General features: G+C 36.6%; 1 protein-coding gene across 3 annotated transcripts in view; it reads left to right on the forward strand.

The window, feature by feature from the left end:
• LOC118276597 (pleckstrin homology-like domain family B member 2) overlaps nt 1-12,424 on the forward strand; it is a 122,886-nt gene extending 110,462 nt beyond the window's left edge. For all 3 annotated transcript variants that reach the window (XM_035594943.2, XM_050699880.1, XM_035594944.2), the window contains 5 exons: nt 6,005-6,107; nt 6,963-7,094; nt 8,536-8,635; nt 9,009-9,096; nt 9,443-12,424. In XM_035594943.2, the coding sequence (XP_035450836.2) occupies nt 6,005-6,107; nt 6,963-7,094; nt 8,536-8,635; nt 9,009-9,096; nt 9,443-9,625 (606 nt within the window). In that variant the 3' untranslated portion in view covers nt 9,626-12,424. The remainder of the gene's footprint in view (nt 1-6,004; nt 6,108-6,962; nt 7,095-8,535; nt 8,636-9,008; nt 9,097-9,442) is intronic.
• Nucleotides 12,425-12,825: the final 401 nt, after the last annotated feature.

Here is a 12,825-nt window from a genome sequence, read left to right on the forward strand (position 1 = left end):
AAAGATTAACAGAATTAAAAAATAAACAATAATCCTTGACCCGTCTCTCATATTATAAATCTCATAACTCTTTTCATAATCTCACCAGCTCCCAGTCTTTAAATTCGCCTGTTTTGCGCAGTTCATCTTAAAAAATAAGAAATATGTGTATAGCGAGCGAGTCTTAAGAATATTTAGAATATACAAAACTGAGATAGAGCGAGATTTATGGCTTTATTAAACAACATTCTGGTAATAACTTGTACGATGAGACTGGCCAATTTCCCATCCTACACCCAACATGACTTATGACTCGTAAAATATTTCTTACAAAGTAGCCATTTAGTTCTCATTATTAAAGATTTGAGGTCCATTAAAAAGGTACCTTATTACTTAGGTATAGAAAAGTAAATAGTTCGGTCAAATTAGACCAAAAAATCAGTAAACCCTCGACAAATTCACACCTAGCTTAAAATTGGTATAAATGTTTAAATCACAATTATAAACATTGTGTCAAAAGTCCCGATTGATCCCATTTAAGGAAAAAATTTTAGCGGGGTTAAGAAGGTCCAAAAATTTGGTTCAAGGGAGTATTAATGCAGTTGATAGGAGGACACAAATCAAACGTGCAGTCCGATTGCAGTCTGCGTGCAGTCAGATGTACAGTTCACATAATGCTGGGCTTCACGGTTGGCTGTCAGTCCGTCTGTCTAGAGCCTAAGATGTTTGGCAAAAAAAAAACCCAAAATCTTCCTACAAACATCGGAAAAACAGAAAACAATTGTTTCCAAACAATATTTTCAAAAGAAAAACTGGATAAAGCCAAACACACAACTCGCGGAGATCTGATAGGTGGATATAATAGAATCAGGAATTTGTGACGTCATCGCAGACATCATAACGTTTGGTGGGCGGCACTCCATTCTTATAATAGGGCTGGCTATTCAGTGCAGAATTGTTTTAATTTTCCTGATTACTTATCATCAGTTGATCCGGTGATCTATCTGCTCGTTCTTCCCCTATCCCTTAAAAAAAGTGCACAGTTAATGTAGTGACTAAATGGTCTGAGGGTTATTTTTTGAGGGAGAAAGTCATCCAATGACTTCTCCTGCACTTGCACGAAGCGAGAGCGAATGTCTGACTCTTACTGACTAAAAACCACGCCGTTGCTACTCCTTCTTTTTGAGTCGGAGCCCCTGTAACCTATCCGCAGCTCCGGATCGATCTGAGAACTAAGTGTGAGTTTTTTTCTACCGCGTTTAGCCCTCTTGATTGGTTGTTTAAATGGATTTGGCCAATCAGAGGGTTGAACGCGGTAACGTTTCCATTGCATTACCGTAAAAATATCGCTCTACGCCCTCATCTACTACACCAGTTTACGCAACACACGTATCGTGGAAATTATCTTACTGGACAATTCATCTTATGATTCATAACTTGTTATTTGAAGTCTGCGTGTAATGTGTAGGTATATTTGCGTAAACGCACCCACATATATAACACAGGATGAACTCCTTCGCAGTCTGCTTCATTGTCAATGGAGTATCAACAAGGTGGGAGTATTACCACATTGAATAGCAAAGCTTTGTAAACTTGTTTGTAACGATATCTCAACATTTTTAACGTTGATAAGTCTGCGTTTGGCCGCCAACCCGCTTACTGCCAGGACGGCGAAGCGAAGATGTGACCGAAGATGGAGCACACAAACTTAGAAAGTACCTATTTACTCTGACCTTGAAAACACCCGGGTTGTATTTCTCAGGAAAGATAGAAGTCGGCAGATTGTTCAATATTTTCTTTTTCGCGCACCCCTTCTTAAATCAACCGAGAAAATGAAACGACCGTCTTAGCTAGGTCATTGCCAAGCACTAAATCTATACCTATGTATTGTAGGTATATAGGTATATTAAACAAACTATTAAAAAAATAAGATGTCACTCGCAAACTCATATCGTAAACGCGACTCATAAAATGAGAATAAATTAAGGTAAGATGCCCAATTTCTGGCCACGAGCCAACCAACGTTAAATATGTTGATAAAATGATTTATTGCGTGTTTTAGAATTTAACTTATTGACGATTAGTCATCGTTGAAGTGTTGCATCGTTAAATTCATTGGTGTTTAATAAAAAAATAAGTTTTAATCTGCCTTCTTGGTCGAGTGGTCGCAAGTGCGACTGCCGGGCAAGGGGTATCGAGTTAGATTCCAGGGTCGGACGAAGTGTTGCTGGACTTTTTTCGGTTTTCGAAAATTTCTCAGTAGTAGCATAGAGTCTGGAAATGTGCCAGGTATATGGCAATAGGCTCACCACCTATTAAATGGGACTTAAAACACTAATGGTGAAAAGTGGGTGTACATTGTATAGCGGCATTATGTGCCGTAATGGTAAAAGGCGTGACGTTGCATTTAATAAAAAAAAGTATTCTATTTTGAATCTGTGGTAACGGAACTGTCAGTTGTGTCAAATCTTTTTGATCTGTGGAACTGTCAAACTGATTGTCAATGTCAAACAATTCTGTGAATTGAGATGATGACGATTATAATGTTGATAAATGTCATAATTGTAAACATTTCCGGGTGTCAGGTTCATGGAATAATACTCATATTGTTACTAGATCTTTGCTAAAATTAAGTCGTTTATTGTTGACTGTATTAATAGAAGCTGGCGTAATATTTATACATCAAAGTTTCATCTTTTAGCTAGGATTTTAGTGTGTGATTTTAGTGAACAAAAGATCAACGAAATAAATCAGAAAATATTATTAGAGGAGAATAAAAAGAAAACGATAGTTTCCACTTCCCTAGAGACAGAATGACTTAAGCAGTGACATGTCATGTCAAAATTTTCGTCATTCCCTTGAGTTTTCTATTCGTTCAATCGACTATCGCTTAAATCCATTTTCATAAACTTAACATAACTAGCGAATCAACTCTATCTATTTTTACCTACAACTCAAAATTACATACTACAATATATCTTCCTCTCTGATAAACTACAGCGAAAACTGAATTTATATTCGTTATATACGCAAAATATTCGCGTAGGATGGGTTTGAGAAGTATATTTAATTTTAGATTGGTGTATCCAGACTGATCGACGCTGTAGGAGGGAAGGCTCAAGGTTATACTGACCCTTTTCTATTTTCTGTCGGACTTAGTCAATCTTAATGACAGAATTTAAAGAAAATCTCTTCATATTTCGAAATCTCTATATATAAAAATCAATTGCTGTTCGTTAGTCTCGCTAAAACTCGGGAACGGCTGGACCGATTTGGCAAATTTTGGCCTTAAATAGTTTGTGCAAGTCCAGGGGAGGTATAAAAGGTGAAAAAAATAATAATATTTGAGGCGGTACAAAGTTTGCCGGGTCAGCTAGTAAACCTATACATGTTTAATGGTTATACAATTGGTAATTCGAACGAAAAATAAAATTCTAAGTTGACTAAATGATTCGCTAATTTCGATAAGTGCTTATCGGCATAAAACTCTCAACAATTCTAAGTTGCATAGAGATAGGGTCAGAAAAATCTCGGAACTAGCAAATTAAAATTACGGCCCATTTGATATTTCAAAGATTCGGTAAATGAAATGTCCCCCAGTTTTGAATATAACGAGTCCGTTGTATCACATCGTATACATAACACCTTAAAAACTTACATTCATTACAACATGGCTTCTCCTACTGGGGAGAAACAAGCATAGTGTTATGTTTATGGGTTCCCAAATCCGGCCATTGTGTAAACACCATGGTAACACGTAGACAAATAGTAAATATTTGCATTTTCACATACACTACTCCTTAAAATAAAGTGTTACATCAGCTTAGGTAAGTTGGTAGGTAGGTAACAAGGTACTTGATTTTAAATAAGAAATAGATCGAACATTAGAACTAACTAAGTATACTAAGATAATTGCCATAAGCAGCTGATAATACCAAAGTAAATATAGCTGTTTTTTGAGGGGGGAAATCATCCAAAAACTTCTGGGCGAGGTGGGAGGGAGTGTCAGACTTTTACTGACTAAAAACTACTCCTGCTTTTCGAGCCGGAGTTTCGGTCGCTAGGCACTCCGCAGCTTCAAGTCAAAGCAAATATAGCTGTAAACATACTTCGAAAATTGTCTGTCATTTTCTCGTAGCAAAGTATTAGGTATCTTTTAATAATTTAAAATCCATATTTTCTAACTAGAAATGCAACAAAACTTATGCATCGCCAATTTAACTATCATAGATGAGAATAAAATACCCACAATAAAATAAACGTCGCAATAACATAAACAACTCAACACCTACTTATTAACGACAGATTTCGAACACTATAAAACATATAAAAACAAGGAATAAAATATAATTAAACTGTCTAAAGTGTTAAAATTATGTTTGACTGTAACAAACAGTGATTTTGTATAAGTTTATTTAAGTGTATAAGTGAAATATAAGTGATTACAATAACTATGTCTGTCTGGTTGACTTTGGTTAAGAGTTCTCATTGGGGGCTCCCGTGCAACCCTAGACCTGTGTTTGTAAGTATTCTATGTGTGTTATTAATGTATTATAATTCTTGTGAGACGGGCTTACTCACATAATTAATTTACGAGGTAACTCGACAAGTTTCAAGCCACGCTAGGGGCTCATAGTCATGGATTAAGCGGCATTGCGCGACAAACGACGCGGCGAATTTTGTGCTGCTATCTGACAAGACTATGAACCCCTAGCTTATTTGCGTAAACCACACAACAAACTGATGTTTAAACGTTTTTAATTATTGAATATTGGGCACGCAAAACTGCCAATAAAGGTCTTTCAGTTTACTTGAAAAAATACGAGTAGAGTTCAATATAAATTAACTAAAAATCACGGTTTACTTACGTATATTAATGGAGAAAAGCTCTACTAGTTTCGAGTCACAGAGGGACTCTTCGTCGTGAGCAGCGACATCGCGTCGTAGTAGAGCTTTTCTCTATGAATTTACGTGAGTAAACTGTGATGTTTATCATGAAAGTTATTATAAATTAAAAAGAGTGCAATATACTACAATTTCTTTAATCAAGCGATCCCTTCTATAAATTTTATTAATATACCTATCATGGACACAAAAAAAACCACGCACTATTTTAAAGGTGTTCACCCCACTCCTTTTAATTCAGTTCACCGGCACGATGTACCAGAGATCCAAATTAAAAATATTCTCCCAAGAAAACAATGCACTATTTTTAACCACGCCGCCTAAACAATACCTGGCAAACACGAATTATAATGAAGGAGTATTTTGAAAACCTGTCTCAAACTGTCTGATGGAAATTGCATCAGGATTGTCAGTTTGTCAGTTTTGAACTGTTTAAAAACACTCTAACTAAAGCGTCTCTAATAGTGCGAAACGAAGCTAAGCTAAGAGTAGGAGAGCCATGTTTCGGCACGAATGGGCCGGGTCGATCGGATTGACACTACGGCCTCACAGAAAACTTACGTGAAACAACCCTCGTGTTATGTTTCGTTGTGTAAGCGGGTGCGGAGCGGTTCCCCCAATAACCCTTAAATTCCAAACCCCCAAAAGGCCGAGAACGCACTTGTAATGGCGCATTTACATTAGTCGGTTAGACCGCATTCGGCTGCAGGCCGTATTCGGTCACCAACTAATATAAACAGGTATTCGTTTGGCCGTATTCGGTTTGGCCGTATTAATTCGGTGTCTGTGAAACCGAATGCGGCCGCCGCCTTCGGTGACCGACCTACGACCGACCTAATGTAAACGCGCCATAACGCCTCTCGCGTTTCGGGTGCCCATGGGCAGCGGCGATTGCTTACCTTCAGATCCTTCTGCTCGTTTTAAAAATATTTTCTTATGGTATGTTTCGGTAAACGAGCTTGTTAGACCTCTACCGCACCGTCCCATTTAACACCTAAATATCTCAAAAAGTGTGTAAAGAGTAAATTCTCACACAGAACTTCTGGACACTCCTTTCCTCCTCCTTCTTCACCATTATCACCAACAATGTTCTAAACCTCGTATGTTTGTTTGTCCACAGCTCCAAGTAAGGAACTCGCGCACGGAATCGACGGAGGACGACAAACGCAGCGACGACAGCCGCCCGCTCAGCCATGCCTCCGATTTTAGCAGGGATAATATCTGTAAGTACTCAATAACATCTTCTATAAGAACTAGTCATCTAAATCTAAATAGAACTCAAAGATGACTGACTGACACAGTGATCTATCAACGCACAGCCCAAACCACTGGACGGATCGGGCTGAAATTTGGCATGCAGGTAGATGTTATGACGTAGGCATCCGCTAAGAAAGAATTTTGATCAATCCTATCCCTAAAGGGATAAAATAGGCGATGAAAGTTTGTATGAAACTTTGGCATTTCTTCTTTATTTTCTGGTTAATAAACTGCAATTATTACTATCACAATCTCATTGAGCAAACATGGTGATTAACGGTAAAACCCCTCCGTGCGAGAAGAGGTTTTTGGTCAGCAGCGGCCATTTATAGACTATTAATGGTGTGATGTGATTATCATCACACTAACATTATAGATGTAAAAGTTTGGTCGTTTTTCCGTCAATTACGCTGAAAATACTGAACGGATTTTGATGAAATTTGGTATCACCCACCCTTTTTAACGCACGGAAATACTGGTGAAATCACTGCCAGAACTTAGTAATATCTGGCGGGTTTCCGTAGGTCCGGTTCGAAGATCAGGAATAGGAACGGAGTGGTTTTTAGTTATTGCGTTTGGCAAAGTATATCACTACTAGCTACTTCCGCGCGGTTTCACCCGCTCTGCTCGGCTTCTATTGGTTATAGCGCGATGTTTTATAGCCTATAGCCTTCCTCGATAAATGGACTATCCAACACAAAAAGAATTATTTAAATCGGACCAGTAGTTCCGGAGATTAGCGCGTTCAAACAAACACAAACAAACAAACAAACTCTTCAGCTTTATAATATAAGTATAGATATGTAATGCATCTTCCACAGTATCACTGAGCTCAGCGCCGCGGCGCAGTCGGCGCGGCGTGGCGCCGTACAGCGAGTCCCAGCGCCCTCTGACGCGGTACCTGCCCGTCGATAGAGACGACTTCGATCTCCGGAGACATGTCGAGTCTGCTGGTACGTATATTTTTAAATATCGCGAGGTTATAGCTCTGGGGCCTTAGTCTGCTATTACAATTGTGTCAGAATGGTCGATCATTGATCAGTGCGAGAGGGACGGAGCTCAATGATCGACCATTCTGACACAATTGTAATAGCAGACTAAGGCCCCTGGACTAAATAAATTGGAACAAGCGCGCGCGGCTTACTCTATGGGGGTCTACTGGTCCCCATGTTCAGATCTAGCAAAAAATCTGTTTGTCTAATAATTTTAATGAAGGAACCTTTAATAAATTATTATAACATTATCGAATTCTACTTATTAGACAAAAATATGAGGTCTGCTTATATGCTGTACCTATATGTATAAGTTCCGGTGTACCTTGAAACCAGTAGAGTTTTCGTCTAGTAGTTTATGTTAATAATATAATATGTATATTCAGTTTTTACTTTATTACTTATACTAAGTTGCCTCGTTGGCCGAGTGGTTGCAAGTGCGACTGCCGGGCAAAGGGTCTCGGGTTCTATTCCCGGGTCGGGCGAAGTATTACTGGGCTTTTTTCGGTTTTTCGAAAATTTCTCAGTAGTAGCACGGAGTCTGGAAATGTGGCAATAGGCTCACCACCTATTACATGGGACTTACAACATAAATTGTGAAATGTGGGTGTACATTGGCATTATGTGCCATAATGTGCACCTCTGCCTACCCCTTCGGAGATTAAAGGCGTGACGTTATAAAAAAAACTTAAACGTATACTAAGTTTGAAACCGACTCACAACGAGAGCTTTCAATACACAACATCACCTACTTAAAATGCGCACATCTCATTTGTTTACCATTTGCCAAATGGTTTTTTGCAATGTTGCTCAGGTACACTTTTCGCGTTGAAAATAATAAATATTTATATTACCTAATTATGGGAGTTGAAGTTTATTTATTGGTGTCAAGATGCGAAATCAGTTTTGTTTATTTTCTTAAACTGACGTAATAATAGCTGTTTAACAATTTCTACTGCTCTCTAGCCAAGTTAAGATGGAGTTTCTTGCTCGTTCTTCTCCATACGCATCTACACTTCGGATCGAGCACTTAGCTTTACTGTCAAGAGACAGCGCCTGTTTAGTGATGAATGGATATATATTTTTTTATGAAAACGAGCAGACGGGTCACCTGACGGTAAGCAATCGCCGCCGCCCATGGACACTTGAAACACCAGATTACAAGTGCGTTGCCGGCTTTTTGGGGGTTAGGAATTTAAGGGTTGTTAGGGAATCGGAGATTAGGAAGGTTGGTAATTGGGCCTCCGGTAACCTCACTCACACAACGAAACACAACGCAAGCGTTGTTTCACGTCAGTTTTGTGTGAGGCCGTAGTATCACTCCGGTCGAGCCGGCCCATTCGTGCCGAAGCATGGCTCTCCCACACTTAAAATGCATTAACCTTGAGTTGTCTACTTACAGGTCACCAAATAGAAGTGTGTCCGTACCTGACGGTGACGCCGACCTCCTGTCGCGGGTACCTACACAAACTCGGCGCCAAGTTCCACACATGGTCCAAACGGTAAGTAAAATAAAGCATAAATCGCGTTAATAAGAAGATAGTATAAAAAAACTTTTAGTTAACCCGGAGCTGCGAACTACCTAGCGGGTTACCGGAGCTCCGGCTCGAAGAGCAGGAGTAGGAACGAGGTGGTTTTTAGTCAGTAAGAGTCTGACACTCCCTCTCGCCTCGACCAAGGCGGGAGAAGTTATTGGATGATTTCCCCACTCAAAAAAGCAGTTTAGTTAACTATCTAGATACTTTATGCAGCGCAATAGTACCTACGTAGAACACTGATTGATTCAAAATTAATGTCGATACCTTAAATTTTTTAGTTTGTTCCTGTGAAGGCATTTGAAACTGATTATTAAAAATATCTTTACCCATATTGCAGGTGGTTCGTTTTCGACCGCGAAACGAAAACGTTCGTCTACTACTGGGACAAGAGCGAGAAGAAGCCGAGAGGGGGAGCCTACTTCCAAGTAAGTTTACTTCTATTTAGTCACTACATCGCCGAGTATTTTTTCTGTGACAACTTTACAAGACGCCATGCCATTATGATTGTGAAGCATCTAGTCTAGGCACTATAGCGCAAGTCGATATTCGAATTCTAATTTACCCTTACCTCCATTTTGTTTATTCGTAAACTCCTATTTTAATGATAAAAAATTTATAAAACGTATTCAGATTATACTGACTTAAAAATCTTCATCTCATTTAATTCATCAGACAATTTCAAACGCATAGACTGACTTTCGCATTCGTAGTACTTTAATATTAAAGATCCAGGTTTGACAGCCATTCTTAAATATATTTTCTCCTTTCCAGGTCATAGAAGAAGTATATCTTGACCACGGGAACACATCGAAATCACCGAACCCTTTGACTACCTTCATTGTGAAGACGAGGCAACGTCGCTACTACCTCATGGCGCCATCTGGCGAGGCAGCGAGGATATGGATCGACGTCATATTCACAGGGGCCCAGGGCTATACCGAATACCTAGAATGAACAAATTAAAAAGCACTGAAGGAAACATACTTTAATTAAGATCTGATTTTTAGCTAAAAAATCAGACTTTTTGAATAGAAACTCGACGGGTGTTTCGTATTTTTTGCTATGACAACACCTGTCTCTTTTTTTAGTCTGGCAATGTAGGTAGGAAATGTCAAAATAATACAAGAGCTCAGTTTTAGCAGCTGAAGAAGTGAATTTGGACAGGTATGACTCTGTTGAGTGTTTTTTTGTCTATCTGTATGTTGAATAAATAAATACGGGCTAGGCTACATGTCCCGACAAAATAAGGAATCGGTTTTATCACCTCTGTGTCAGCTGTCATTTTTGACAGTTCAAATGACATTATACAGCATGTTCATTTATTTATACAGCCAAGATTACGCTTTAAAAAGGTAAAGTTAGTCTGTAACTCAACAAATTCAGTTTACTCCCTTATGATGCGTGAATATATATTTTTTTATTATTTTATTTTATTTTCATTTCATTGGTATTGAATATAGCAGTTATTACGATTAATTGCGAGTGGAAATGGTTTATTTACGCTTCATAATTAGGGGGTAAACAGAGTTGTGTTCGAAGTTGAGAAGCTGTATTATATGAGAAGAGCGCACCTTGATAAAACAATACTTAAAAACCAGTGTTTCAATACATTTAACATGTTTTTTTTAATACCTGACATAAAAAGGCATGATTTTGAAAAAAAAGAAGGATTTTTTAAACCAAATCACATTTGCTCATAGAATTCCATTTTTAAATACAAACTGCCAAAAATGTTTCATAAATTAGATTGCCATTGTAAAAATATCATTTATTTTTAATCACCCGTCCTTTTCATTGTAGCCTAAATGTCACAAAGTAAATAGTACTTACTGTTATAGGTAGTAAAGTCGAAAATCCATCGGTACAATAGATTTTAAGTACATTTCATTAATTCTTGTCAATTACTCGTAGATAGAAAATAGTGGGTGATTTTTATATCCGGTTTTTTAAAGAAATAACCGGATAAACCGGCAAATGTGGTGAATGTGGGTTTTAACCAATAAATATTTGAAAACTTTATGTAAAGTGAAGTTTTCTTTACGTATAATAAATTCGCGATTCGAATACTTTTATTGGATACAAAAAGTGTATCTGAAATAAGGAAAATGAATCGTATTTTAACCGGTTACGACACGATATTGCGTGGCCCGAAATATTTTATTATTTAATATAAAGAATATTATCAATATACATTTACGATGCAGTATTTTATCTTTATACATATATTTTCTTAACAATTTTTTATTCAATGGAATTTAATGTCTCGATTTTAGCAATAAAATAATCTACTATCCGGTTTTTGTACAAAATATGACGCCATTTTAACCGGTTATTTTATACAAAAACCGGATATAACAGGTTTGTAAACGGATAATAAATGAAAGTGCCAATTTTTATGATCGTCCTAAGAAATAATAAGGCAGCTATTTTTTATACATATAATTATACAAAAATCGGATGAAATCGGTGCCTTGTATAAGACTGAAAATCACTGAAAATAATGAAAATCTGTAATGTCATGTCTGTAGTATTAAAAAAGATTGCTTGCATGAATATTGAATAAATAATATATAGAATTAAAATCTAAACTATAAATGAGTGTGATTTTGAATTTTTCATTTTATTCCAAATTATTTATTACTATTTAAGTATGCGTTTCAATTATGAAAGTAAGTGATTTTGTATGTATTTATTATTGTGTGCAATTATATTAATGGCAATACAGAATTTAAAAATGTTAATGTCAAAAATCTGACTAATGTACGAGTTTGTTTAATGTTGAACGAAAACGAAATGAGAGCACGTTCGGCGCTCTGATTGGTCGGTGCGAATGAACCAACCAATCAGAGCGCCGAATGCGCTGTCTTTTTGAACTCGTTAAACGTAAATCAAACTCGTACTAAGTCCTCTATTTTCTACTAAAGACGAAATGAAGTATTTGTGTTATACGCAGTTTACAAATACAATCTTTGTTACAATGTAATAAAGTATAATTTGCAAGTATCGTCGATATTCATATAAGACGATTTTTACATGATATTTCGATTTTTGTCTTTAATAGCATTGAACTATTGTACTTACAAAACATTGCCATTATATACTACATTATGTAATTAATATTTATTCTATCTACTATGAAAATAATGGATTATTTCTCTTTTTATAAAATGTATATTTTATTACATCATTTGGTGCAAACAATGCCATAGGATTGCCAGGAAAATTACCATCTCGATACTGTATTATGTAAATTGGTATTTGCAACCCTGACTTGGCTTTTTTTAGAATAATTTGCACGCTTAATGCAATAAGGTTACCGTTTTAGTGTTTAAAATGTAAATGATGTATAAGCGGGTCGCGGGATTAAGCATGTGCACCGCTTGAAGCAAAATAGCCACCGCCATTTTTAAAAACTAATTTATTTCATCAATAAATTACATGGCAACACTACATTTTGTGATCTGGCTACACAAGCTTTTATATGGCAACTATAATAGCTGCCCATAAATTAAGTTACTAATGTAAACTAATGAAATTATACAAAATTACCATTTTATAATAATGTTTAAGTACAAAATTGTGATTAGTTATTCGATTCGTTCGTATTACCAGTGTATAAAATCGTTTTGTAGGTTTGCAACATTGTATTTTCTTGCGTAGTATAAAGGGCTGATACCAATTTTACTTTAGATGTAAGAATAAATAAATCACATTGTATTATTAACCCAATGAATTAAAGTTCATTTTATTGTACACATGTTTTTTTGTTCAAAACCCACTCTCTAGGTGATTGATAAATTTCCTAAATCGCAGAACCCTTAGATATTTTTATGTATTTGGAAATTATCATCTTGTGTAGAGATTCAGAGCTACGATCGTCCCTTCAGGCCTCCCTACCCTCCTTCCACTCCTCTCTAAAGTTAATGAAAAGAGAAAGGATGTTTATTAAATGACAAATGAAAATGTAAGAACTGAGAACTGATGCGAATTAATATAAAGGGTTTTTTGTAATATAAGAAAGGAAAATCGAGTTATAATGAAAAAATCAAAAAAAAAATTAAAGTAAATTGTTTAAAATATAAAAAAATAAATAAAGGTAATATTACAATCTGAATAGTTCTTCTAATTTAATGAGCTGGATGCATGCACATTGT

Source organism: Spodoptera frugiperda, chromosome 17 (genome assembly GCF_023101765.2).
Source record: "Spodoptera frugiperda isolate SF20-4 chromosome 17, AGI-APGP_CSIRO_Sfru_2.0, whole genome shotgun sequence".
NCBI classification, from domain to species: Eukaryota; Metazoa; Arthropoda; class Insecta; order Lepidoptera; family Noctuidae; genus Spodoptera; species Spodoptera frugiperda.